This window comes from Micropterus dolomieu, linkage group LG17 (assembly GCF_021292245.1).
Source record: "Micropterus dolomieu isolate WLL.071019.BEF.003 ecotype Adirondacks linkage group LG17, ASM2129224v1, whole genome shotgun sequence".
Lineage (NCBI taxonomy): Eukaryota > Metazoa > Chordata > Actinopteri > Centrarchiformes > Centrarchidae > Micropterus > Micropterus dolomieu.
In genome coordinates this window covers 2,394,221-2,421,276 of record NC_060166.1, presented here as the reverse complement: position 1 = coordinate 2,421,276, position 27,056 = coordinate 2,394,221, and the positions used below count along the sequence as shown (strand labels likewise).

At 43.0% G+C, this 27,056-nt stretch overlaps 1 protein-coding gene across 1 annotated transcript in view; it reads left to right on the top strand.

Annotated features, from left to right (window-relative positions):
* The window catches only part of nlk2 (nemo-like kinase, type 2), a 121,904-nt gene that overhangs the window by 66,504 nt on the left and 28,344 nt on the right, over window positions 1-27,056 (top strand). Inside the window, exons 4-7 of the mRNA XM_046074968.1 lie at window positions 6,842-6,948; window positions 9,220-9,305; window positions 18,683-18,892; window positions 20,486-20,587. Coding sequence (XP_045930924.1) covers window positions 6,842-6,948; window positions 9,220-9,305; window positions 18,683-18,892; window positions 20,486-20,587 — 505 coding nt within the window. The remainder of the gene's footprint in view (window positions 1-6,841; window positions 6,949-9,219; window positions 9,306-18,682; window positions 18,893-20,485; window positions 20,588-27,056) is intronic.

Here is a 27,056-nt window from a genome sequence, read left to right as displayed (position 1 = left end):
AGAACCAATAACGGACCAAAACTTAATAATGAATTTGACAAATGGGACGAAACAATCATAGAATCTTTCCATACCGAGTTCTGTAAGAGCATCCTGCAGGTGCAGAGAAAAACACCAAATAACCTGTGCAGAGCAGAGCTCGGCCAATACCCCCTCTTACAAAAAATACAGAAAAGATCAATTAAATTTTAAAATCAGTTAACCCCCAGACAAACCATCACAAAGCCCTAACATACCAGGAGCTGAAACAAGGGAAGAGTCCCCTCAGCCAGCTGGTCCTGAGGCTCTCTGCAGTAACAAGTCCCCAACAACCTCAGGACAGCAACAACAACTCAAGCAGACCAAACCAAATTATCAACAAGCAGAAAGAAAAATATATTGAATATTGGAAAGAAACAAACAAAACACAAAGTAAACTCCAATGTTATCTGACCCTAAAAAGAGAATTCACACTGGCAAATTACCTGAGCAGAAAATGTCCTAAACTAAGAAAAATGTTGACAACATACAGACTGAGTGAACACAGCCTGGCCATACTAAAGGGTTGCCACAGACAGAGCTGGCTACCACAAGAGGAGAGACTCTGCTCCCAGTGTGACACAGGTCAGGTAGAGACAGAGATGCACTTTCTAACCTCATGCCCTAAATATAAAACACTAATACAAAAAAATAATAACTTTGCAAACATTTCCCAAATATACCCCGAATTAGAATTCATATCAGACACACAGAAACGTCTCGGGTTACGTATGTAACCCTTGTTCCCCGAGAAGGGGAATGAGACACTGCGTCGGTGACGACACTATGGGAATGCCCCTGGGCGTGGCAGGGCTGAACTATGAATGAAGCTACGCCAATCCTATTGGTGTTACTAGAACGGTAGTGTGTGACGGCGTAACCGGAGGGGGTATATAAGCACGCCGGCACATAAGACACATTAGCCCCTTTCTATGAAGCAAGGCACTCCAGGCGGGGTGAGGTGTGGTGGACCGACGCAGTGTCTCGTTCTGAAAACCGCCAACATTTCCAGGCAATTTATGTGCCAAGAGAAATGATGCTCCTCTCAGGAGCCTCTCGCGAAGTGGTCGTCCATGACCGCGCCCCATCCCGCGAGTGAGGCGTCTGTTGAAATAATTATTCGGCGACAGATTGCTCCCAACACAGGACCTTGGGACAGGAACCAAGGCTTCCTCCATACGGATAGGGAACGAAGGTATCCGCTCGTAACCCTTATCAGACGGAGCGGATTTCCCCTCGGGGAGACCCCTACTCGAGGTCTCAGGACCTCTTCCCCCAGGCCCGCCGAGACTGAATAACGGTCCTCAGATCCGTCTTCCCGGGGGGCTGTGGGCGAGAGCGCCGTCTTGCGTCCCAGGTTGGTTGAGGGGGATCCCGCGAAGCGACGCTCTGCTTCTGGCTGTGGCGGTAGGTGCTGGATGAAGGCTGCGTCCGCCTTTCCTGAGCCGTCGAGGTCCTGGAGTCTGACCGGTGGGGGAGATATCGCTCAAATGCCTCTCCCTGAGTTTTGGCGTGCTGGAACCTGTTGATGACAGCATCCACTGCTTCGCCAAACAGGCCAGAAGGCAAGAGGGGCGCATCCAGGAGAAAAGCCCTCTCCTTCCCCTGGATGCCTGATAGGTTGAGCCACAGATGGCGCTCCGTAGCCACCAAAGCCGCCATGGATCGGCCGATGGAACGGGCCGTTTCCTTGGTCACACGGAGAGCTAAGTCCGTCGATCTACGGAGCTCCGTTAGGTCCTCCTCAGAGGGACCTCCCCCTACGTCACAGTCCCGAAGGAGATCCGCCTGGTATGCCTGCAAGACAGCCATCGTATGTAGGCTGGCACCAGCCTTGCCCACCAAATCGGACGTCATCCGACACGGCTTGGTGGGGAGCGCCGGCGTCCGGAGGGATGAGGCGAGTTTGGGAGAGAGGTAGCTAGCCAGTGCCTCCTCCACTCGTGGCATCGCTCCGTAGCCGTGCTGTCTGATTCCCGTCACGTTGCCGTAGTCCAACCGTGGGGACGTAGACAGCCGCGCAGAGAAGGGTTTATTCCATGATCTACACAACTCGTTGTGCAGATCCGGAAAAAATGGTAGGGGCCGACGCGGGGGTGGCGCTCGATGTTGCAGAAACCGCTCATCTAGTTTGCTGCCTGCCGATGGCTGCTGCACCGCCTGTGGCCAATCAATGTGCAGCTTGGCCACGGCCCGTGTCACCACTTCCAACAACTCCTCGTATCCTGGCGAGGGCTGATGACGTTCCGTTTCCTCTATGCTAAGCACATCTAGCTCCTCAGAGCCAGATCGTGTCAGCCTGTCCGGACTTGCCCCTCGAGTGGGAGAAACCGAAAAACGGGCGCCCGATCGGGGACATGGGGAGGAGGATTCCGTGGACGAGGACCGGAAAAAGGCCTCAGCCGTTCCGGTACCCTCGGCGATCTCGCGTTGTGATCCCCAGGATCAGAGCCACCGTGACGCCTCAGCAACTGGGGGGCCTGTGCCACGAGGGGAGCGCATCCGACCATCCTCTAGGAAGAGAGACGCTCGAGACCTCAGCACCCTCAGGGGCAGGGCCTCGCTTTGTCTCGATGTCAGGTAGGAAAATGAAGCTTCCAAACATAGCCAGAGTGCCTGCTAAATAGAAAGAAGCTAATGTGTCCTATGTGCCGGCGTGCTTATATACCCCCTCTGGTTACGCCATCACACACTACCGTTCTAGTAACACCAATAGGATTGGAGTAGTTTCATTGGGGCGGCTGTGGCTCAGGAGGTAGAGCGGGTTGGCCGTTAATCAGAAGGTCGGCGGTTCAATCGGCGGTTCAATCCCTGGCTCCCCCTGGTTGCGTATCGAAGTGTCCTTGGGCAAGATACTGAACCCCGTATGAGTGAGTGTGAATGTTAGTTTCCGTTTGAGCACTTAGGTGTATGAATGTGTGTGACTGGTGAATGCAGATATAGTGTAAAAGCGCTTTGAGTGGTCGAAAAGACTAGAAAGGCGCTATACAAGTACGGAGCATTCATAGTTCAGCCCTGCCGTTCCCATAGTGTCGTCACTGATGACGTTCCCTCAAAGGGGAACAGGTTTATGGGAGGCTGGTATAATTATAATTATAATTATAAGCACAAAGTAGTTTCACAAACAAACATGACTTAATAATTCGGCGGGGAAAAGCCGAGGAGGAGCAAGAAGAGAAGAGCATATAGAGTATATGAGCCTGAGCCGATTGCCCGCAGCTGGGATGATTACCAAAGCGCCAAAGGCACAGCTCACAACTCCGCCGGAAGGTAGAGACGAGTGAGAGGGAGAGAAAGCACAAACCAAAACCCACCAAGCACCACTCACTCACTCAAAGGGAAAAATAAACTCAAAAACACACCACACACCCCCTGTCACCTCCCCGCCTGTGGCATCATGACACATTAAGAGCTTGGTTTTTCTTATGTGTGCTGTCAGGTCTCAAAATAAATAAAATTGAGTTTAAAAACAAGTTACTGTCAATGTTCATGTTAAGCTAATGAACCATTATGAGGTTGAAGTGCTATTTTTGTAGGGTTAAGTGAATAAATTAGCGCACCAACTCTCCCAAACGCGACGTCTCTCACATCTTGAGAACCCCCCGGAATATTGGGTTTCAAAGACTTCATAGTTTCTACGGTTCATATAAATCCTTATTCATTTCCAAAGATATGGCAATATTATTGTTAAGCATGGTAATGAGCACATCTGTCAGCCTAGTGGTTAAGACACATACCGTATACAAATCACGTCGTCTTTGGAGTGTTTCTGGTGTTGGACATTTGTCACATTCTTCCCCCTCACTCTCCCCCAACATTCTCTGTCACCTCTCTACTTATGAATTAAGGCAGAACGGCCCCAAAATACATTTAAAAAAGGAAAGTATAAACCATCATAAAGACTTGAGACTTGACTCAAAAGCCAACTCGTGTGGCGATGGGACCATGCATATAACCGAATATAATACTGTATATACCAAATCTTATAGTAATCTGAAAAGCAGTTTTTATGATATCATGCTTGGACCAAGCCATAAACCAACATCCCTATACCTTTGGAGTTAATACTACAGCAGGAAGATTGTTGGAACTACTGTCTTCTACAGAAACCAAAGTAAAGAAGCAGGTATTGGGTTCAACTGCTAAGCCAAACAGGGAGATGGGATGGAGAGATACTGAATGAGGAGATAAGTGTGCCAACCACTCATGTTCAAAAAGTAGTAAGTCACATTGAAGATATTAAACATTTACAAAATAACAAACTCATCATTTATTTTTGAAAAATGTGCTTCTGATCCTACCATTTGCCATGTTTAATTTTATATTTAGACGTTACTCCTGGAGGAAGTATCTTGTACAGACACTGAAATTTGTTCCAGATGAAAGGTGAGAGAAAAATGTAATCCCCAACACAGGAATCTTAGGTCTCACTGATATAGAGCTTTGGAGACCAAAGACAGAAATGTGTATGTGGATTATATTGGTGTGCTGTCTATCCAAAATGGAAATATAAGAAGGGCAATAAACAGCAGCTAATGTGGCCCCATACACATTAAACAAAACTGTAGGTTATACAGGTGCTGGTCATATAATTAGAATATCATCAAAAAGTTGATTTATTTCAGTAATTCCATTCAAAAAGTGAAACTTGTATAATGTATACATTCATTCCACACAGACTAATATTTCAAGTGTTCATTCCTTTTAATATTGATGATTATAACTGACAACTAATGAAAACCCCAAAATCAGTATCAGAAAATTAGAATATTGTGAAAAGGTTCAATATTGAAGACACCTGGTGCCACACTCTAATCAGCTAATTAACTCAAAACACCTGCAAAGGCCTTTAAATGGTCTCTCAGTCTAGTTCTGTAGGCTACACAATCGTGGGGAAGACTGCTGACTTGACAGCTGTCCAAAAGATAACCATTGACACCTTGCACAAGGAGGGCAAGACACAAAAGGTCATTGCTAAAGAGGCTGGCTGTTCACAGAGCTCTGTGTCCAAGCTCATTAATAGAGAGGCGAAGGGAAGGAAAAGATGTGGTAGAAAAAAGTGTACAAGCAATAGGGATAACCGCACCCTGGAGAGGATTGTGAAACAAAACCCATTCAAAAATGTGGGGGAGATTCACAAAGAGTGGACTGCAGCTGGAGTCAGTGCTTCAAGAACCACCATGCACAGACGTATGCAAGATATGGGTTTCAGCTGTCGCATTCCGTGTGTCAAGCCACACTTGAACAAGACACAGTGTCAGAAGCGTCTCACCTGGGCTAAAGACAAAAAGGACTGGACTGCTGCTGAGTGGTCCAAAGTTATGTTCTCTGATGAAAGCAAATTTTGCATTTCCTTTGGAAATCAAGGTCCCAGAGTCTGGAGGAAGAGAGGAGAGGCACAGAATCCACATTGCTTGACTGACCAACTTTATGGAGATGAAGATTTCATTTTCCAGCAGGACTTGGCACCTGCACACGGTGCCAAAGCTACCAGTACCTGGGTTTAAGGACCATGGTATCCCTGTTCTTAATTGGCCAGCAAACTTGCCTGACCTTAACCCTATAGAAAATCTATGGGGTATTGTGAAGAGGAAGATGTGATACGCCAGACCCAACAATGCAGAAGAGCTGAAGGCCACTATCAGAGCAACCTGGGCTCTCATAACACCTGAGCATTGCCACAGACTGATCGACTCCATGCCACGCCGCATTGCTGCAGTCATTCAGGCAAAAAGAGCCCCAACTAAGTATTGAGTGCTGTACATGCTCATACTTTTCATGTTCATACTTTTCAGTTGGCCAACATTTCTAAAAATCCTTTTTTTGTATTGGTCTTAAGTAATATTCTAATTTTCGGAGATACTGAATTTGGGATTTTCATTAGTTGTCAGTTTTAATAATCACAATTAAATGAAATAAACATTTGAAATATATCCATCTGTGTGTAATGAATGAACATAATATCCAAGTTTCACTTTTTGAATGGAATTACTGAAATAAATCAACTTTTTGATGATATTCTAATTATGTATGCACTTCAGCACAGGGGTGTTCCCTGACTAATAGGTCAACAGCTGAAAGTGCGTCTGGTTTGAGAATGTGAGCTTATTGGTGGTTGGAGCTTAGTCTTGAAACCTTGGATCGTAGTCCACTGCCATCTGTTTGCCTTGACTGATCCTATTTAAAAAGGTTCTCTGAAGGTCGCGTTGAAAGATGTAGTAGCTGTAGTGTGTAGAGATGCAATGTTCTTACTTACACCTGCAGTGTTCCACACAAGGCTTTGATACTGAATTTGGGATTTTCATTAGTTGTCAGTTTTAATCATCACAATTAAATGAAATAAACATTTGAAATATATCCGTCTGTATGTAATGAATGAATATAATATCCAAGTTTCACTTTTTGAATGGAATTACTGAAATAAATCAACTTTTTGATGATATTCTAATTATATGACCAGCATCTGTATTTCTACGTCGTCTGACTGCAGGTGCGCTCTCCCAGACTGTTTTGCTTTTCAGTCAGTCAAGTGACATTCTGGTTGTGAGAACATGGTAATTATCATTTCTAGTATATTTTTATCATGCTCCCAAACATACAACACATAATGACATAAGGGATGACATAATGCGTGGAGGGCCATTAGTATTGTGGCAACGCAGTGGAAACAGGAGCCCTTCTGATACTGATGCCTAACCCTTATTTTAAGAAATGAAGAACAGCTTTAGAATATTAGCACTATTTTCCTGTTGTTCTGAGTGAGATTTGCTGTTTGTGCTCTTGGATGTGTTCTAGTTGTTTGCCTTAATTTCTCATCGATCAGCTATGTGGTGACTGAACTGATGCAAAGTGACCTCCATAAGATCATCGTATCACCACAGCCTCTGAGCCCAGACCACGCCAAAGTTTTTCTTTATCAGATTCTACGAGGTAGGTTCTCTTCATTTTCTCTTTCAGATCATATTCTTGTCATTTGAGACTCAAACGTTATTTCTATACCAGCTTTTATATGAGAATTTATGGTGTAATACCATCCAGACTGCTCGGAACTGGGAAATGTCCGAGTTGAAATATCCGACTTCCCACCTCAAAGCGATCCAGGTGCATGGAGGTGCCAGTAAATGTAGATTATACTTCCTAATTTTTTGGCATTTTTAACATTTTACTGAATAACTCTTAAGAGAAAGATGACTTTGAGATTCTTTACTGGAATCAGCTACCTAATAACATTGGCAAAACATTTCTACATAACCTGTATGATTACATGAATTGTTTAATTTTAAAATACATGGAAATATACTTTATGTTGCCTTTTAGTTGCTGCTATTGTTGTGTGACGTCATTCAGCTGCTACTCATGAAGTCAATTCTGACTTCAAGTGGCGTTCCAGGATAGTTTTTCCTAGTTGGAGGTCGGACATTTGCCTGGAATGCAGCATATGTAACAGAATTTTTATTGGCAAATGATCATTCATCATGATCCCATGCTGAAACGGTTTTAGTTAGGTCTTAGATTATGCTTATTTTCAGGTTTATACTGCTTCTTTTGGGTGTCTACTAGAAAACGTTTATATGCTTTACAGTTTTTCTCAATCCCTTTGGCACAATCGACTATTAAACTTTGTCAAACTGTATGACTATTTATATGAACATTAGGGCAGTTGTTTACATGACTATAGTCACTTATAATTGCTTTAGCAAGTGGGGGGGGACAAGAGCCTGCCAGTGCTAGAGGAAGGGACAAGTATGACAGGCTGGTCGGAGAGTGCAGCCTAATCTGGGCCGGTCCACAGTGTCGTCAATTAAATGTTTCGCTGAAAATACAGTGTGTGCCATGGCTGATGTCAGTGCTGTTCAGCTGCCTAAATATACAATATTAGCAATTGGACAGTATTACATATTACCCACATTAGTGGGTAACTAGTACACTCAGTACTAGTACAGTCATTTCACAAGATGTCTTTGCATTTTGACTGTCTTGGTCTAAGCAATGTTAAAGGAACCTTTTGTTTTGATTACAATGATTTATTCATTGATGGATTTATTTACATTTGACCTTTTCCAGGTCACGTAGAGTGGTGTGCTGAATGTGCCACATGGTGTGAGGATTGTACTTAAAGTTTTGACAAACTGTTTCAGTAAATGTGCCAAATTGATTGAGAAAAACTGTAACGTTAAAAAACACAGTCTATGTCTCATACCTTGGCTTCAGCACCTCTTTTTATCCTTGGTGAATACTCTGTTTTGGCTCCTGTCTCTGTAAGCCATCGCCAAGCCCAATTTCTTCTGATTGGTCAACTTCCTGAAGCCTCCCGAGGGGCAGAAACTAGCACCTAGCCCTGCTTCATAATGCAAAAATACATGGAAATCTTGCTTTCTACAAAATGAAATGGGACCTTTAATATAATCCTATTCCAAAAGGACAGAGGTGAGAAAGGCAGACAGGCAGACAGACAGACAGGGTTAGTAACAGGGAAAACAGAAAACGGGGAACGTGGGGAAAAAAGGCTTGAGGCAAGCAGTGGCACCAGGTCAGGAGCAACAACGATCAAGCAGCGATTGTGTGGAGAACCGGGGTTGAAATACTGGAGTTGATTGCTGGCAAGTGTGGCAGGCAGAGGAGGCTGCTCATCAGGTGCAGGTGTGGATCGTCAGCTGGGCTCAGGAGCAGAGAGAGAGAGGGAGAACACAAGCAAGGGGAGCAGAGGAGACACAGGCAGGCAGGCCAAAACACAAGGGAATCACAAGAAAGGAGAAATAAACAGAACACTCACCATCAGCCGGGCTGCCACCATAACAGATAAATTTGTTTTTAAAAAACGAGCAGACACCAATTCCTTGATTTCTGAGCAAGAGTCTATAATTGTTAACACCCTCACTCAACCTGTTGGATGCATGAGTGCTGGTAAGCACCCCCCAGCCGAGGCAGATGGCCGCCCACCCTGAGTCATGGTTCTGCTTGAGGTTTCTGCCTCTTTAAAGGAAGTTTTTCCTTTCCTCTGTTGCCAACTGTTTGCTCATGGTGGGAATTGTTGGGTCTCTGTAAGTAATATCACAGAGTATGGTGTGATATAAGTGCAAGGTGATAACTTCTGTTATGATTTGGTGCTATATGAAAAAAAAATTGAGGATTGTAATATCTTAAATCTGATACAATATTCTGTTCTGTTGTCTCTTCTTCCTCAACCATCACCACCACCAGGGCTTAAATACCTTCATTCTGCTGGCATTCTACATCGAGACATCAAGCCTGGCAACCTCCTGGTCAACAGCAACTGTGTGCTCAAGGTGTGTGGAAGAGGCTGTCCTTTGTCCTGTCAACCAAATATGTCAAAGATGAATCTAAATCCACATCCAACCTTATCTTTGAAGGCTTAAAATGTTCAGTTGTTGTTCAGGCCATGTCAGAAAGAATTTGATTCAGCTCCCTGTTCATTTTACGGGCTGTAGTTGATGGTGTTTATACTGTATTGTATTTTACTGTAAGGTTCTTTGTTATTCAGTCTACCATGGACACAATGCTACAAACTACGCCCTTGTACAGTAGTTAACACTCAGGAGACCAAAAACATAAATGTAACAATCTGACTGCTGCAACGACCCATGTCTACAAACCAACCATTGAGAATATGACATGAAATGATGGAGAAAACACTGACCAAGGGCAACACAAATTTTTGATCAAAACAAAAGCAAGCATAAAAGAGCAGTGCCAGCACTATTGCCAAAGCTTGCTTTTGCTGTTTTTAAAAAATACTTGTTTAGATGTTTATATAGGAGTGCTGTTAATCCAAGATGAAAATATGATGAGGGCAATAAACAGCAGCTAATGTGGTGTTGTGAACATATATATTTAATATCAATAACACTTGTAAAGGGGCACCACTCATGTTTCAGAAAAGGCCTTGAGAAACTTTTGCATTAATTAACTTGGTTATCAAATTTGACATGAACTGGTTTCTGGTCTGTTTGTTCAGCGTTGAGTATCTGATGTTAGGCAAAAAAATTGCCCAAAAAAATACATTTTAAAAAAGCGAGATTGACAAAAATAAAAAAGTTTAGCAAGAAGTAATATTTTTTTCTGGAGATTAAAATTAAGTTTCAAGAAAGGAGCTCAGGACAAAGGGGGCTTCTGGTTTTATCAGATTTTGTCCACTCTTGTTAAGTTTCTCTCTGATAGGGGAAATTTGACTGTAAACATGGAATATGTCTAACTACCTATTTTACGTGCATTTCGCCATATCGCATTTCTTAATGGTCAAACACATTGCTCATAGCATAGGTAGTTTTCCAATAACCGTGAGAGGAGAACAGCTCATCTCATTAAACACTGTTAAGTCACACATCTCCAAATATGATCAAGTTGTCTAACGTAATTTCTAATGATCTTAGCAGGTTAGAAGAAGGCTAATTTAACAACACATTTATAATTTCCAAACACTTCAGAGCAGTAATTTAATAGTTGAAAAAGTGGTGGTGGTGATGGACCAGTGGATAAGACACATGCCTTTGATGTGAGAGACCCAAGTTCAATCCCCCCACTGTGACACATCCACCAATATGTCCCTGAGCAAGACACTTAACCTCTCATTGCTCCAGATATACAGATATAGTTAGCAAATGTAAGTCGTTAAAAGCTAAATCAGCTAAATGAATCAATGTAAAAAGGAATCATCATTCCACACCATTTCTAACTCCTAAAATTCCTGTCTACATTTATGTTGTCTGAAATATTCCAAACACTTGGCTGTCACATGTAACTTGTACTTAATTTTTACCAAGATAAATCCGGTTCAGGTTAATAAAAACACAAAGATTTAATGAGACATTCTGCTTTTACAAGCATGATATCATGATGACACAGGGTTCGAGGTCAAATTAACTTTGACCACTGGGTGTGGTCACAGGGTAAAACTGGGACTCATTCAAGTCATAACTCAGTCACTACCAGGATTGTATTAACAACCTCAAAATGACATTCTACATACATCATGCTTAAATTGTTATCAAGTTTACAGTTTGGTTGCACTGGGATAACATTTGGTATTACAAGTAAGCTTTGTTTAGCCTTCCCTCTTAGGACTGTTTCCAGGGTATATGTCCTGGCTCTGCTGATTCTTATCTGTTTCACACAAGGATGTGAAGTAAAGAAGTAAAGGAACTTTATGTTGGGAGTCTTTGTTTGTCTTTATATGTGTGTGTGTGACCATCTGGTTGGGTTTCATAGTGTCATTTAATGTCCTGCTTCCTGTCATTTCAACTATGTTACTATCATGATCCCAAAAATACAACACATAATGACAAAGCAGTTTCAATGCAGTTGTATTCACCAAACTGCATGTATCTGTGGACACACACATTGTAGCTCCTGAATAGCTGACTATTGCAACAGTCTGTTTCAATGGCTCCACTACAAGTCTATTAATCTGCTCCAGGTTGGACAGGACTCAGCTGCCAGGCTTTTAACAAGATCTAAGAGAAGTGACGACACCTGTTATAGTGTCCTTGCACTGGCTCCCAGTATGTTTTAAGTTGATTTTAAAATCTTACTGTTGACTTTTAAAGGCTTTTCATGGCCTCTCTCCATGCAATATATTAGGGCTGTCCCCGACTAAGGATTTACATAGTCGAATCAGATTTGTCAATAATTGCCTATCATTCTCATCAATAGTGATAAGTGATTCAAACGTCCCCCTAAGTTCACACACAACTCTGCACATCACCAGCGCTGCTGTTTCTCCTCTGTCTCTCTCCCTCTTCTACCAGACACACATCTGGTGGTGCGGTACTGCTGCGACCCACTTTTGTCTCGCGCTGCAGTTTGGTGTTGTTTTAATTTGTGTTTTAAGAGTAATGTTGTTGGATTTTAAACTTTTAAAACTGAGGAATTGTGTACATCCCCGCAACCCTGTACGCAGGATAAGCGGTTGACGATGGATGGATGGAATGTGTACAGAAGTCGACACAATGACAATCTTGGCAAAACTTTTATTGGCACTTTTTATTGTGGAACTCCTTCGGCCATGCCAAACATTTGGAAGAGGAAACAACCTGGCGCTGTCATACACCAGAGATGATCTGCTGGCCCTCCACACTGGGGGAGACCCTCCACCACCCGACTTCACTGAGGACATACGACCCTCTGCCCCGAGGAGACGAATTCAGAGAAGAGGAAGGAGAGGCGGAATCTGTCAGCTTCTCAGAAGGAGTTTTTATTAATCATAAATGGTGCAGGCAACATACCTAACCTTCATAAGGACTATTGTAACGTGAAGAATGCCTACGTGAGCAGGGCTAAACGGTGTCAAACTCGGACCATAACATAGTCCATCTCATCCCCACTTACAAAACTGTTCTCAAGAGCAGTAAACCATGCACCAAGGCTATAAAGGTCTGGACTAGCGACAGCATTGAGTCCCTTAAAGGTTGCTTTTTCTTGACAGAATGGAGCATCTTTCATGTTGACGTAGATAAAGATAAAGAGACTGTTACAGATTACATAAATTCTGTGTGGACAATGTTAAACCTCAGAAAGAAATAACTATTCATCCTAACAAAAAAATGTACATAACTAAGGAGGTTAACTAAGACCGTATCAACCGCAAGAAACTGGCATTTAAGAACCAGGACAGAGCACAACTGAAAATTGTGCAAACATCACTTGCTTGGGGAAGCCAGGAGGAGACATAAAGTATTCATTGAACAGTTTTACAGAAATGAACTCAATATAACTATGGGACACAATGAAGGTAATTATTAATATGACACCAGCTCAAAAATGCATCAGTACCTCTGATGATCTGCGAAAAGCTAATGACCTGAATGACTTCTATCTGAGATTTGAATCTCGGGTCTTTTCCTCTGAATGGAAGAATGTTTTAGTGACAATTTCTGTCACAGAATAGGACACAAGGCTGTTGAACCACAGGAGGTTAGATTGCATTTTAAAGACTTGTGTACTAAGAAGGCCACTGGGCCTGAGGGAATATCTGCATTCCTGCTAAAGACGTGCAGAGGAGCAGACACCTGCATGGTGCCCCATCTTTCAAAAATCAGTAGACTCACACACCATCCCCACCTTGTGGAAGAATTCAGTAATTACACCTGTACCTGAAAAACCTTGCCCAAAGGTCAATAATGATTTCAGGCCTTTGGCTTTGATATCCATTGTCATGAAATGTCTTGAGAGGATAATGGTGTCATTTCTTAAGCAAGAGGTCGGGTGCACTGCCACGTGGGTGGCGGTGAAGGTCAGGGGCCTCGACGGACCAGACCCGGGCAGCAGAGCCTGGCTCTGGGGACGTGGAATGTCACCTCTCTGTGCAGGAAGGAGCTGGAACTTGTGCGGGAGCACTACCAGTTAGATCTAGTGGGGCTAACCTCCACACACATTCTCGGTTCCAGAACTGTACTCCTTCATAGGGGATGGACCCTATTCTTCTCTTGAGTTGCTCAGGGTGTGAGGCGCTGGGCGGGTGTGGGGATACTCACAAGCCCCCGGCTGAGCGCCGCTATGTTGGAGTTCATTCCGGTGAACTGGGGGGGGGGGGACTCTGACTGTTGTTTGTGCATATGCACCAAACAGCAGTTCAGAGTATTCGGCCTTCATGGAGACCCTGAATGGATTTCTGTATGGGGCTCCAGTAGGGGACTCCATAGTTCTGTTGGAAGACTTCGACACGCATGTGGGCAATGATGGAGATACCTGGAAAGGCGGGATCGGGGGGAACGGCCCCCCTGATCTGAACCCAAGTGGGTGTTTGTTGTTAGACTTCTGTGCTAGTCATGGATTGTCTATAACAATTACCATGTTCGAACATAAGGATGCTCATAAGTGTACGTGGTACCAGAGCACCCTAGGCTGAAGATCGATGATCGATTTTGTAGTTGTTTCATCTGATTTGAGGCTGCATGTTTCGGACACCCGGGTGAAGAGAGGGGCGGAGCTGTCAACTGATCACCATCTGGTGGTGAGTTGGGTCAGGGGGTGGGGGAAGACTCTGGACAGACCCGGTAAGCCCAAACGGGTAGTGTGGGTGAACTGGGAACGTCTGGAGGAGGCACCTGTCCGTGAGATCTTCAACTCAAACCTCCGGCGGAGCTTTTCTGGCATCCCTGTGGAGGTTGGGGACATTGAACATGAGTGGGCAACGTTCAAAGCTTCTATTGCTGAAGCTGCATCGGGAAGCTGTGGTCTCAAGGTCTTAGGTGCCTCAAGGGGGGGTAACCCTCGAACACTGTGGTGGACACAGGTGGTCAGGGAAGCCGTCCGACTGAAGGATGCCTCCCGGGATTGCTTCTGGAGAACTGTCCGCCACCTCAGGAAGGGGAAGCGGGGAACTGTCCAAGCTGTGTACAGTAAGGATGGGACCCTGTTGACCTCAACTGGGAAGGTAATTGGGTGGTGGAAGGAACACTTTGAGGAACTCCTAAATCCGACTGACACGCCCTCTCTAGTAGAGGCAGAGCTGGAGGCTGATGGGGGTTTCTCGTCAATTTCCCTGCTCGAAGTCACTGAGGTAGTCAAACAACTCCATAGTAGCAAAGCACAGACTAACTCTTTACTTTCACAATGATACTGGAGTGGGTTGGGAGTATGCCCATCCAGTCTACATGTGCTTTGTATATCTGGAGAAAGCGTATGGCCGGGTGCCCCAGGAGATACTGTGGGAGGTGCTGCGGGAGTATGGAGTGAGGGGGGCCTTTCTCAGGGCTATCCAATCCCTGTACATCCAAAGCGAGAGCTGTGTCCGAGTACTCGGCAGTAAGTCGGACTATTTCCAGGTGAGGGTTGGCTTTCGCCAGGGCAGCGCTTTGTCACCAATCCTGTTTGTGATATTCATGGACAGGATATCAAGGCGTAGTTGTGGTGAGATTATATCTCCACACTAGCCTGGGGACGCCTGGGGACCCCTTGGGATCCCCTAGTCAGAGCTGGTTAATGTGGCTTAGGAAAGAGAAGTTTGGGGTCCCCTGCTGGAGCTGCTGCCCCCACGACCCGACCCCGGATAAGCGGATGAAGATGGATGGATGGATGGATGAGGTTGGTGTGTCTTTAGACCCTTTTCAGTTTGTCTATAGGCAGGGGCATGGCATAGATGACGCTATTAACAGCATCTCACATCTGATCAGTAACCTTGAGGACCCAAAGGCCTATGCACACATTTTGTTTGTTGATTTTAGTTAAGCTTTTAACGCTCTGCAGTCTCACATGCCAGAAACTGAAACACATGAATGCAAACTCTTTTATTCTCAACTGGTATTTTACTTTTTTAACAAACCGTACTCAACAGGTCAGAATGAATAATGCTCTCACAGAGCCCAGGCCATTCAGCACTGGTGCCCCTCAGGGCTGTGTCAGCTCTCCAGTCCTCTTTACACTGTATACTGTATAAACTGCACTCCATGCTGACAATTATATTATCAAATTCTCAGGCGATACAGCAATCCTCGGCCTTATGTACAAAGATAGAAGCCCAGCAGTGTATCATACGAAAATTTAGGAATTTGTCCAGTGGTGTGACGACAACTATCTTGTGCTAAATGTGACCAAGACTGAGGAGATGGTGCTTGACACAAATGCCATAGGTGACACCATGCCTGTAGTGATCAACAACTTACCCATTACCCTGGTTAGCTCTTACAAGTACCTTGGTGTACATATCGACAATGCACTTATCTGGAAGGACCACGTGAATACTCTTTGCTCCAGACTTCAACAGAGGATCCATTTTTTACAAAGACTTAGAGTGTATGGAGTCGAGCAGAAATTTATGTTGTTGTTTTATCACGCAATACTAGAGAGTATTATAAGATACGGTATCACAGCCTGGTATGGTCACCTGAAAGTACAGCCCAAATCTCAGATCGTCCTTCAGGTACAGACAGCTATGAAGATTATGGGGGTCAAAAACCATCTGCCCCTCCAGACAATCTATGAGCAGTTGGTTATCAGACAGGCACAAAAAATAGTTTCCGATCCAACCCACATACTTCACCCAGAATTTCAGCTTTCACCGTCTGGTAGAAGATTCAGGGTTTCTAAATGCAGGCTAAACCGATATAAACACTCATTTGTACCTATGTCCATTAAGCTTATCAACACTAACATGTAGGCTTGGGGTTGTGCACGATGTCATTGTGCAATAAGTAGGCTATTGGAGTTATGCAGTATGTTAGTGGTGCGATACATGGGCTGTTGGATTGTTCAATATGTCATTGTGTATTGCATAGGTTATTTGAAATGTGTCATTTGTGCAATACATAGGCTATTAGGGCTGTGCTACACTTACAGCGGGAAAGAGTCCCCTTCGGGGACAATAAAGTATATCTTATCTTATACACACGCTACGCCCCACATGTGCACTGACGCCCCCTTCCTTAAGGGTTAGGATTACAATTTTGGATTTATTCACGCACTCTAAAAACCTTTATCAAAAGCGTCTTTCTTTTCAGATGTTTATTTACAGCATTATTGTTGTATCATAATAGGCTGTTTATTAATTTAGTGGGAGAAAACCAGTAGATCTATGTAAAATCAGGCAATGACCACCCCCATATTGGCAAAATGGTGTGATTTGTTAAGGTTTCATAACGGCTCTGCGAGTCGAATCAGGCTCCTAATATCGAATCATCAATTCTTTGACTATTCGGGGTCACCCCTACTATATATCTGACCTTTCAGGGGCATACGAGCCAGTACCTAGCCTTAGTGAAAGGTCTTTTATATGTTCCCAAGGCGTGGCTTAAAACCAGAGGTGACATCATTTGCAATCTGAGACAGGGAGACAGGCAGGGAACAGAAAACCAAGGAAAAAGCAGAATAACTGATAAAAAGGAGAAGAAAACCAGGACACTCACTGTCAGCCGGGCTGCCACCACAACACATTGTAAGCCATTCTTCTCCCCCCGTGAGTTCGCTAGCTACTTTCTGCTCTGTGTTTATATCGCACCGCAGGCCAACGTGCAGGAGGCACAGCGCACGCTGGCCAATCAGATACTGTGGGTAGAGCGGACATTCCCGGACTTCTTAGTTATTGTTACACCACAGTAAGCAGTGCCTATCACGCCGTCCCTCGAGCTCCACTGGGACACTCTGACCACGCCATGGTTCACTTGATTCCTGCATACAGTCAACAACTAAAAATCTGTAAACTTGTGGTGAGGACATCAAAGCAGTGGACCAGTGAAGTTCTAGAGAACCTCCAGGCGTGCTTGGACTGCACTGACTGGGATGTTTTCAGGACTGCTACTAACAGTCTGGATGAGTTTACAGAGGCTGTGATGTCCTACATCAGCTTCTGTGAAGACAGCTGCATTCCAATACTGCCCAGGGTGAGTTATAACAATGACAAACCCTGGTTCACAGCTAAGCTCAGACAGCTGAGGTTGGAAAAGGAAGAGGCGTTTAGGAGTGGCGACCGGGCCAGGTTTAAGGAGTCAAAGTACAGGTTTAGCAAGGCAGTGCGAGATGCTAAACAGCTGTACGCAGAGCGACTACAACACCAGTTCTCAAATAATGACTGCTTCTGTCTAGAGAGGCTTCAGACAGATCACCAGCTACAAACCTAAATCCCCCCAATCCATGAACGACTCACACCTTGCCAACGAGTTGAACCAGTTTTACTGTTGCTTTGAAAGACAATGGGACAGACCTGACACCATCCCCCGTCACACCACTGATCGGCCACAGTCCACCATCTCATCCCCCTCTCTTACCATCCTAGAGAAGGATGTCAACAGACTGTTCAGGAGGCAGAAACCTCGCAAAGCAGCTGGACCGGATTCTGTCTCCACATCCACCCTGAACCACTGCGCCAATCAGCTGTCTCCGGTGTTCAGACATTTTTAACACCTCACTGGAGACATTCCCCTCAGGGCTGTGTTCTTTCCCCTCTGCTCTTCTCCCTGTACACCAACAGCTGCACCTCCAGTCACCAGTCTGTCAAGCTCCTGAAGTTTGCGGATGACCCCACCCTCACTGTGCTCATTTCTGGTGGGGATGATTCCGCCTACAGGTGGGAGATCGACCATCTGGTGACCTGGTGCAGCCAGAACAGTCTGGACTCTGAGGCGTGCAGGAAAGATTGCAGCTGACCCCTCCCATCCTGGACACAAACTGTTTCAGACTCTCCCCTCTGGCAGGAGGCTGCGGTCCATCAGGATCAAAACCTCTCGCCACAAGAACAGTTTCTTTCCGATGGCAGTGGGCTTCCTCAACAAGGCCCGGGTCCCCACTTTCAGTGACTCTCATGCCCCCCTCCCCAAACTCACACACACTCATACACCCTCCTGACCCCACACTTTACAACAACACTCAACTGTGCTTTATGCTCATGTTGCCAACTTTTGCACATACTTGTCAGCATTGTATTATAGTATTATTGTATCTTTTTATATTTTTTGTATACTTGTACATTTTTTCTGATCTCCTTTTTTTTAAATATATATTTATATTACTATTTATGTTATGTGTACTGTAAGCACCAATTCATACCAAGGCAAATTCCTCGTATGTGAAAATGTACGTGGCAATAAACCCGATTCTGATTCTGAGTAGGAGAAACAAGCGTTCATACTAGTTACTAGTATTAGTTGTTAGAATAAAGCTGCCAGCAGAAATTATATTCCAAGAGTGTATTAACATCTGAATGGCTGTCTTCCAGATCTGTGATTTTGGCCTGGCCCGAGTGGAGGAGTCAGACGAGTCACGGCACATGACCCAGGAAGTGGTGACACAGTACTACCGCGCTCCTGAGATTCTCATGGGGAGCCGCCACTACTCCAACTCCATTGATATCTGGTCTGTGGGCTGCATCTTTGCTGAGCTGCTGGGGAGACGCATACTCTTCCAAGCCCAAAGTCCCATTCAGCAGGTAACCATTCTTTGACAGCAGCCTCTCTTTTGAACACCACATCAATCATGTCACCAGGACTGCCTTTCTTCACCTCAAAACATTGCCTGTCTCTGCCCATCACTGACCTTCTCTGCTGCTGAAACCCTGATCCACTCATTCATTACATCCAGAATTGACTATTGCAATAGCATCCTCTATGGTTCACCTGCCAAAGCCCTAAATAAACTTCAATATTTCCAAAACTCTGCTTCCCACCTCCTCACCCACACACGCACCTGTGACCACCCCTGTCCTCCAGAATCTTCATTGGCTCCCTGTTCCCCAACGCATTAAGTATAAAATTCTCCTCCTCACACATAAAGCCCTCCATAACAAGGCCCCTTTCTACCTCACAGACCTGCTCCACCACCACAATCCCTCCCTTAACCTCCGCTCCTCTGACGCTAACCTCCTCTCACCACAAATCAGGACCAAGCACCATACCGCGGGCGACAGAGATTTCACCATCGCAGTCCCCTCCCTATGGACCTCCTTATCCATACACATCCAAGATTGCAGCAACATGGACTCTTTTAAATCATTTATGAAAACACACCTTTTTAGACTAGCTTTTAACATCAAATAATGTTATATACACCTGCTGCTGTTTGTTATTTTGTTATTTATATGGTCGCCCCTTTGCTCTTATGTATTTCCGCACCATATGTTTTTATCTTTGAGTGTCCTGAAAAGTGCTATAGAAATAAAATGTATTATTATTATTAAAATAAGATGAGATGAGACAATAAAGAACTTCAGTCATCCTCAAGGGACTTTTTATGGCCAAGATGCTGGATATAAATAATGAATTAAATACATACATGCATAAATATACTGTAAGCACATTAAAATAAAATACCAAAATGTTCTAATCGTGGCTAGGGGCCTATTTAAAAAAAAAACAAAAAAAAAAAAACTTGTCTGCAGAGAGGACCGTGCCTTCATTTTTCATTTCCAGTTTTATATCTATTTTAGTAAGAAATTAACCTTTATTATTATTATTTATCGTAGAATTAAATAAAAGTATAAGAGATAAAGGAGGTGGAAAGTACAAATATGGGTGCAACCCATTAGTGAAAGTACATGGTGTCACTTACAATCTTCTAAATTGCATGCAATACATGAATATATTGTACAAAAAGGTGCAAATGTGTTACTATGTTACAAAATTACAATCACAGAAATAAACAATATTCCGACCACTCAAAGCACTTTTACAGTACATCACATTCACCTCATTCACACACATTCATACACTAATGGCAGATGGTAAGGGGCCAGAAATTGACACATTCATACAAATTCACTGTGAATAAACTGTATAAAGGGCAATCAAACTGCAAATAGAAAACATAAACTGCCAAATGACACCTCATTCACACACATTCATACACTAATGGCAGATGGTAAGGGGCCAGAAATTGACATATTCATACAAATTCACTGTGAATAAACTGTATAAAGGGCAATCAAACTGCAAATAGAAAACATAAACTGCCAAATGAGTTTGCGGTATGGTTAGTGTTTATGACACCGGCTGTGATGTGTGTCTGTCTGGTATGTTGTTTTTAGTTGGATTTAATCACTGACCTGTTGGGGACTCCCTCTATGGAGGCGATGAGGACAGCTTGTGAAGGCGCACGCACACACATTCTGAGAGGACCTCACAAACAGGTAATTATGTCTTTTTGCAAACAGCAACTTTTCAGTTTTTGCTCATTATAAAGTGGACGGTCAGACTAATGTAGGGCTCCGTTGTCCGGCTGGCAGTGGCGTATCCAGGACATTTTTACTGGGGTGGCCAAGATGGGACACAGAGCTAGTGTGGGGTGGCCATGGCATAGCGAAGTTTAATGCATATACGGACGCAGCCGAACGCGGTTCGAATCCTGGACCCCGGTCCTTTGCTGCACGTCACATCCCCTCTCTCGCATGATTTCCTGTCTTGTAACTGTCAAATAAAGGTGTCTATGCTGTTAAAAAATATATATTTTTAAAAAAGTCTTTTTTTATTCCATTTCCACCTGTCACAGTCCTCAAGTATCTCTGATTATTTTAACATGTCAGAGCAGGGTACACATTTTCTAAGAGCTATTTCCTTGTAGTGGATTAAAGACCTTGTCTCTTCACAAGTTAGCAAAATTTAACTGTTCTTAACTCATCCAATAGAACAACATTTATCAGTCATCAGCTCATCTGTGTCACCTGTATTGTTACCTGTGTTTGCTTTACTAATTGAGACACCATCTTGTGGTTACATATTAACACAGCAATCCAGGCAACAGAACAAACCAAAATGCTTAAAGATAGGACCTTAGGACCCTAAAAAGTATCTGTAAGCAAAAGATAAACTAAGCTTGTAAGGACAAAAACGCAAATATTTGTTGTTCTTTACATGCTTAGTTTATGTCATTATTTAGCTTAGATATAGATACTGGAATTTTAATTTTTTGGTTTGTTCTTTGCCAGGTGTGTTTTTATTTAACCACAAGATGGCACTTAAATTAGTAAAGCAAACATAGGTAACAATACGGGTAACACAGATGATGGCCTGGTGACTGAATAATGTCATTCTATAGGATGCCTTGTGATGTATGAAAATGTGCAAAATGCTGTTTTCAACCCAAACAGTATTCATGTCCAAGGCCCTGATGAAGGTATAAATTGAAACGTTGGCTTTGATTCAGCATACATTAAGTTTATTTAAATTAAACAGTTAAGACTTAGACCAGACCAAATATAACTTATTATAATTGTACATAAACAACAAACCAAACAAGCCCTTTAACTACAAAAAACAAGACCATAAGACAAATTCTGTGTTCATCCATCTTACATCAGATGAATTCTCCTGTTTTGGTGATTGGTAGCAAAAAGTTTAATAAACTTGTCCATGTCAAGTGACTTTGCTCTTCTAGACTCAATGCTGAGAACACCCAGGTTGCTCAGTCTGTCATCTGTCATTGTTGTGCGCCAATGAGTCTTGATGAGTTTAAGAGCTGAGAAGTTGCGCTCACATGCTGCACTGCTTACTGGGAGGGCTATGGCTATCTTGCACAGACGAAAAAGCTCATGAGAAACATCCCTATGAGGTTCAAGGAACACTGCAAATTCAATAATACCGATTCACTTTTGCTGTCCTTTGCAAAAGCCTCCTTGTCTGGTGGAGTTCATGACAGAGATCTTCAGAGTCACTTTCATAAATTTCTCCCAGGTGAAAGACTACTTCCTCTTGAAGGAAACATGTGCTTTTGGGGTCTAAAGCTTGTATTCCTTTCATTATTTCACAATTGTCTTTGGAGAAGCGCCTGTCTAACTCTCCAAGTATGGTGTCCACAATGGGGTAGAAGATTGTCCTCCTAAAGGAATCCTTGTCACCATCGTCACATTTGCGCTGACCCAATGTAGAGGTTATGACAGACCCACCAAGTCTGGAATAAATTTTTTGAGACCTCTTTTTCTCTGCATTTTCAATGACTATCTTGCACTTTGTGGCGGTGTCTACAATACTTTTCCACAGATTGTCAACAAATTTTTCACTTCTGTACTCCTGAAATGAGTCTTTGAGTGCACTTACTAAATCCACTGCCATGGCAAGGTCTGAAGGAGATTGGAGGGTGTCAGACAGCACATTTGCATCCCCAAGGAGCCTTCGAAAGGTTGCAAGAAGACTGACAAAGCTTAGGTCTACCTGAGTCAGCAAACCTCGAGCATCTACAGATCTTTCCCTACTACTTTCTGTAGCAATGTCATGCAGAACACGAAGTACAGCAGGTAATCGGTCCATTAGATTGCTGCAGGCCAAGTATCTACATGCCCATCTCGTGTCACTGAGCTTCTGCAAGTCCCTCGGCTGACCTTCATACATTTCATTTTGCACATCCAGCCACTTCTGGTGAACATATGACCCAGACACATAAAGCTTCTGCAAAAAAGCAATCAGCCTCTGGGACTGCCTTCACGGTATCAATGAGTACCAAGTTCAGGCAATGTGCGTTACAGTGTACATAAACTGCATGTTTTGCGTCAGTCTTTATTCTGGCTGCCACTCCAGAGTGTTTCCCACTCATTACTGATGCTCTGTCATAACCTTGTCCAACAAGATTGGATCGTACTCGAGTCCATATCTTTCCAAACAGTGGATGATTTTGTCCTTGAGTCCTTCTGCATCTAATCGTGTGGCTTGTTGAAAGTCAAGAAAACTTTCGTGCGCTGCCCCATTGTAGTAGTACCTAAGTACCAGTGAGAGCTGCTCCTTCTTTTTCAGGTCTTTGGTTTCATCAGCAATCACAGAGAACACTTCACTTTCCTTCACTTCCTGAATTATCTCCTCACGGACCATATTTGCCAAGCTTTTTTTTTTTACCACTGCTTGTGTACTTGGCATTCTGCTTTCCCTTCATTTTTTCCTGTACCACTGGGTCATGCTTTGCAATCATTTCCAAAATTTCTAAAACGTTTCCTCTGTTATCTGCCTCTTTCTGTCTCACGGTGACCTCGTTGTCCAATGTTTTGTGTTGCCGTCAAAAGAAGTACTTCAGCCACTGTTTTAATATATTTTCTATTTTCTATATTGTTTTATGCTTCATTAAGGGCATCACGTATGGAAGAATCTGTTAGTATTGCCTACTTTGTGCTCACCCCATGCAAACATGGCATTGACATGACCCTCTGACTTTTCATGTACTTTAAATCCACCATCTTTGTACATTGCCTTTTTCCAATGAGAGAATCCCAGTTGTGATGTGAATACAGATGCTGGGGTGTTTGGCAAAGAGAAGTGTCGACATGCAAAACAGTACGCAGAGTTTTGGCTTTGCGACACTGGCGACTCCTGCCAAATTTCTCAGGGGAGGCAATTGTTGCGATGATGGCTAAGGTAACCAGTTCAATGGTCTTAGTCTGCTATAAGACAAGGATTGTTCCTTAGGCTACATACTGTACAGTATTTGTGAACTGTCAATGTCTACAATGAATGAACAGTCCACAGTTAAGATCAACAGATCTTTAGACCTTTGGATGTAAAGGCAACTAATGGGAAAAAAAGGATGACTCTCACAATCATCTGATTTATCTGTGACAAACCTTTTATTAGGAACAACAAATCCAGAATAAAGCCAGTATTTACACATAAACAACAAGGCATGTAAGGGGAAATATAAAAGGTATATTCTATTGTTTTTGGTTTATTTTCTGTGTTGCTTTTCTACTTCTTCTTCTTCTCTTTACCCTCCTCTGACAAGATGCCAGTGGTGACCACATCATGCCACCTCTTTCTTCTTCGGTTTCTGGCAATAAAAGGAAAAAAAACAGCACATCAAATAATTGTGCAGCTAACTTTAAATTGACTCCACCACCACACATAAAACATGGCTTAATAACAATCACATTTAACATAAGCATAAAATTCGGCTTAATAATAACTATAAAGATTATTAGCTTAGCCTATGGCATTGTACAGAGCATAAATTAGCCTAGCGGACTTTTCCTCTCCTCATTACTAACAGTGTGGTAGAAAGTGTGCGAAAAATCTTTGGGAGAACTCAAGCCATGGGTGTTGTTTATACCACTCGCTGTTGAAGGACCTTTTCCTGTTGCCTTGCATGGTTTGTGGAAATACCTTAAGTTGAGGCTGTGTAGGACCTGCTGCTCTGGACTGTGAAACGTCTGTAAATTATAAATAATCGTGATCAGTCCTTACTTCAGTTTTTATGAAGTTTCATTCAAAATTATTAGTTACAAAGTGAATTTGTGGTCAGTATTACAACTTCCATGTTATTAAAATGGAAGGCACTCCTAATGTCATGTAAACTGAAAGATAAAATGTCACAACATGCCGTGTGGTCCAGGTGAGGCAGCATGTACTTGTGCAACATGGGGAGCCTCTCTGTCATCGGTGTCACCATCACCTACTGACATGTCCTCTGAATCACTTTGCTCACTAGATGAAGTACCTGAAGTAGTAAAAACAATAACCATTACACCCATAAACTGCATGTGGACAGATTAGTGTCACACATTTTCCTTTGTCTTTTCATAATGTTTTGTGTTGAAATTTAAAGAATTGATTCTCTATGTTTAAGTGTGGGGTTTGCTGTGTACTAGCAAATGAATAGCATACACTTTAGGCAAAATTGGACCGTCCAAATTAAATAAAGTATGAGCGTACACGACAACTTCAGGTAACTGTTCATGAATGACATATCTGGACATAACAGAACTTGACATACCATGCTTAGCAGGTGGAGCTCCAGACAACTGGTCAGCTGTGGGAATACACAGATATCTGAGAAATCTGAGACATCAATAGGCTAGAGGTTCTGCCACACACACACACACACACATACACACATACATACATACATACATACATTTTTTCTTTTACACTCACACAGTCATACATACATACATATGTTTGTGTGTGTATTTATGTATTATGCACATTTTATTATTGTTCTTCTGTCTTTTACAACTGTTTTAACTATTGTTCTTGTGTAGTGATGTTTCAGACAGTTGTAATTGTATAACTGAAATTGTATGAGTGACAAACAACTTGAATGTGAGCCTACATGGTAAATTCAATCTATCCAAGCATGACTTACCATCCTGTGCAGGAGGAGCTGACTGCTCTTCATCACTACTGCTGTACCTAGGCTGCTGACCTGACTGAGCCTTTTCACTGCTGCTGGTAGAAGCTGTGGCTGGCTCTGACTATTTTCTTTTTTTTTGAAGAATCTATGAATATCTCTGCTTCTCTTCATATCTATTATCTTAACCCTAACCCTGGGGGAAATGTAATTCAATAACGCAATCAATCAGTCAGTCAGTCAGTCAGTCAATTCACTTTGAAGTAATAGCTTTAACTACAAACATCAAGCAGGATCATTGTCAAATTAGGTTAGAATCAGTGTGCAAAATACAGGTGTTTGTGGGGCTGTGGAACCCCTTAAATAACAGCTTTGACTCCATTAAAATGTCAAAAAGAAAAGAGGTGTCAACAATGTGCCTAATTATGTCTATTTATAGGATCTACAAAGGTTTATTTTAACATAACTACCACTAACTTTTAATAACACAATTAACACATATTGCATCTCATGCAATTTGCTCTGCCTATTTAAACGTCTAAAAATATGTGAACTGTGAAGATGAGCTAATTGATACAAACATAAAGTCCTTTATCTCCAAGAGAAAAAAGTCTTTTAACAGCCCTTAATTCACAGAACAAATAAAAAAGTCCCAGCTTGTTCTTGTGTTATAGCTACTTAAATCTAGACTGTCACACTATATTTCACACACTGGTTTACCAAAAATATAACATTAGCTCTATTGAAAACACACACACACACACACACACACACACACACACACCTGCAAAAAACACCCTCAGTCTTCAGTCCAGAAAATAGCGTTTGATATTTCATGGCGGTTATCCAAATAACAATTAAAATTAAAGCTGCAAGCAGCGTTGGGCGGGCCCTCGCACTTGTAAGCGCGTCCGCACGTGAGCCGGCCGAGTTGCACATTCTGGAGCTCTGCCGGTGTGGCTGTGAATTTGCAACGCGGTTCCGACGCCGCATGAATGTGCTATATGTCACTTCCTGTGTCCCTTATGTGGAGCTACATAGCACTTGCCGCTATGAATATAAATCGGTATTGGCGTGTAGATGTCTGCGGGGTGGGAGAGTTATCAAGCACGTAAAGATTGTTTCAGATGTGAACATGTACACTGAACAATAATGTACCCAAACAATAAAATAAATTCCTTTTATATTTCCCTGCCTTGTTGTTTATGTGTACATACAGAGGAAGAATGTGAGAACAGCATACATTTCATCGTTACTGTGTGTTAGAGCATGGGAGAACAGTGGATACTTTTAATACAGCCCACACCCCTAATACTGTGTAACTATAACAAGTAGAGAACAGAAGAAAAAGATGTTCTTTCTTTACAACTGTCTGCATAGCTTATTCATATTGTGTAATGAATGAAAATAAATAGGCCTACTAGGCTCCTCTCTACTTTGACATTTAAGATTAGCTTGTTTGATCCACCTTCATACACATGTGACATTACTGTACAACTTGAGAAAGGTGAGTTGTTTTCTGCTCCAGCCTGCCTAAAAGAAAAGCGTTTTGGGGA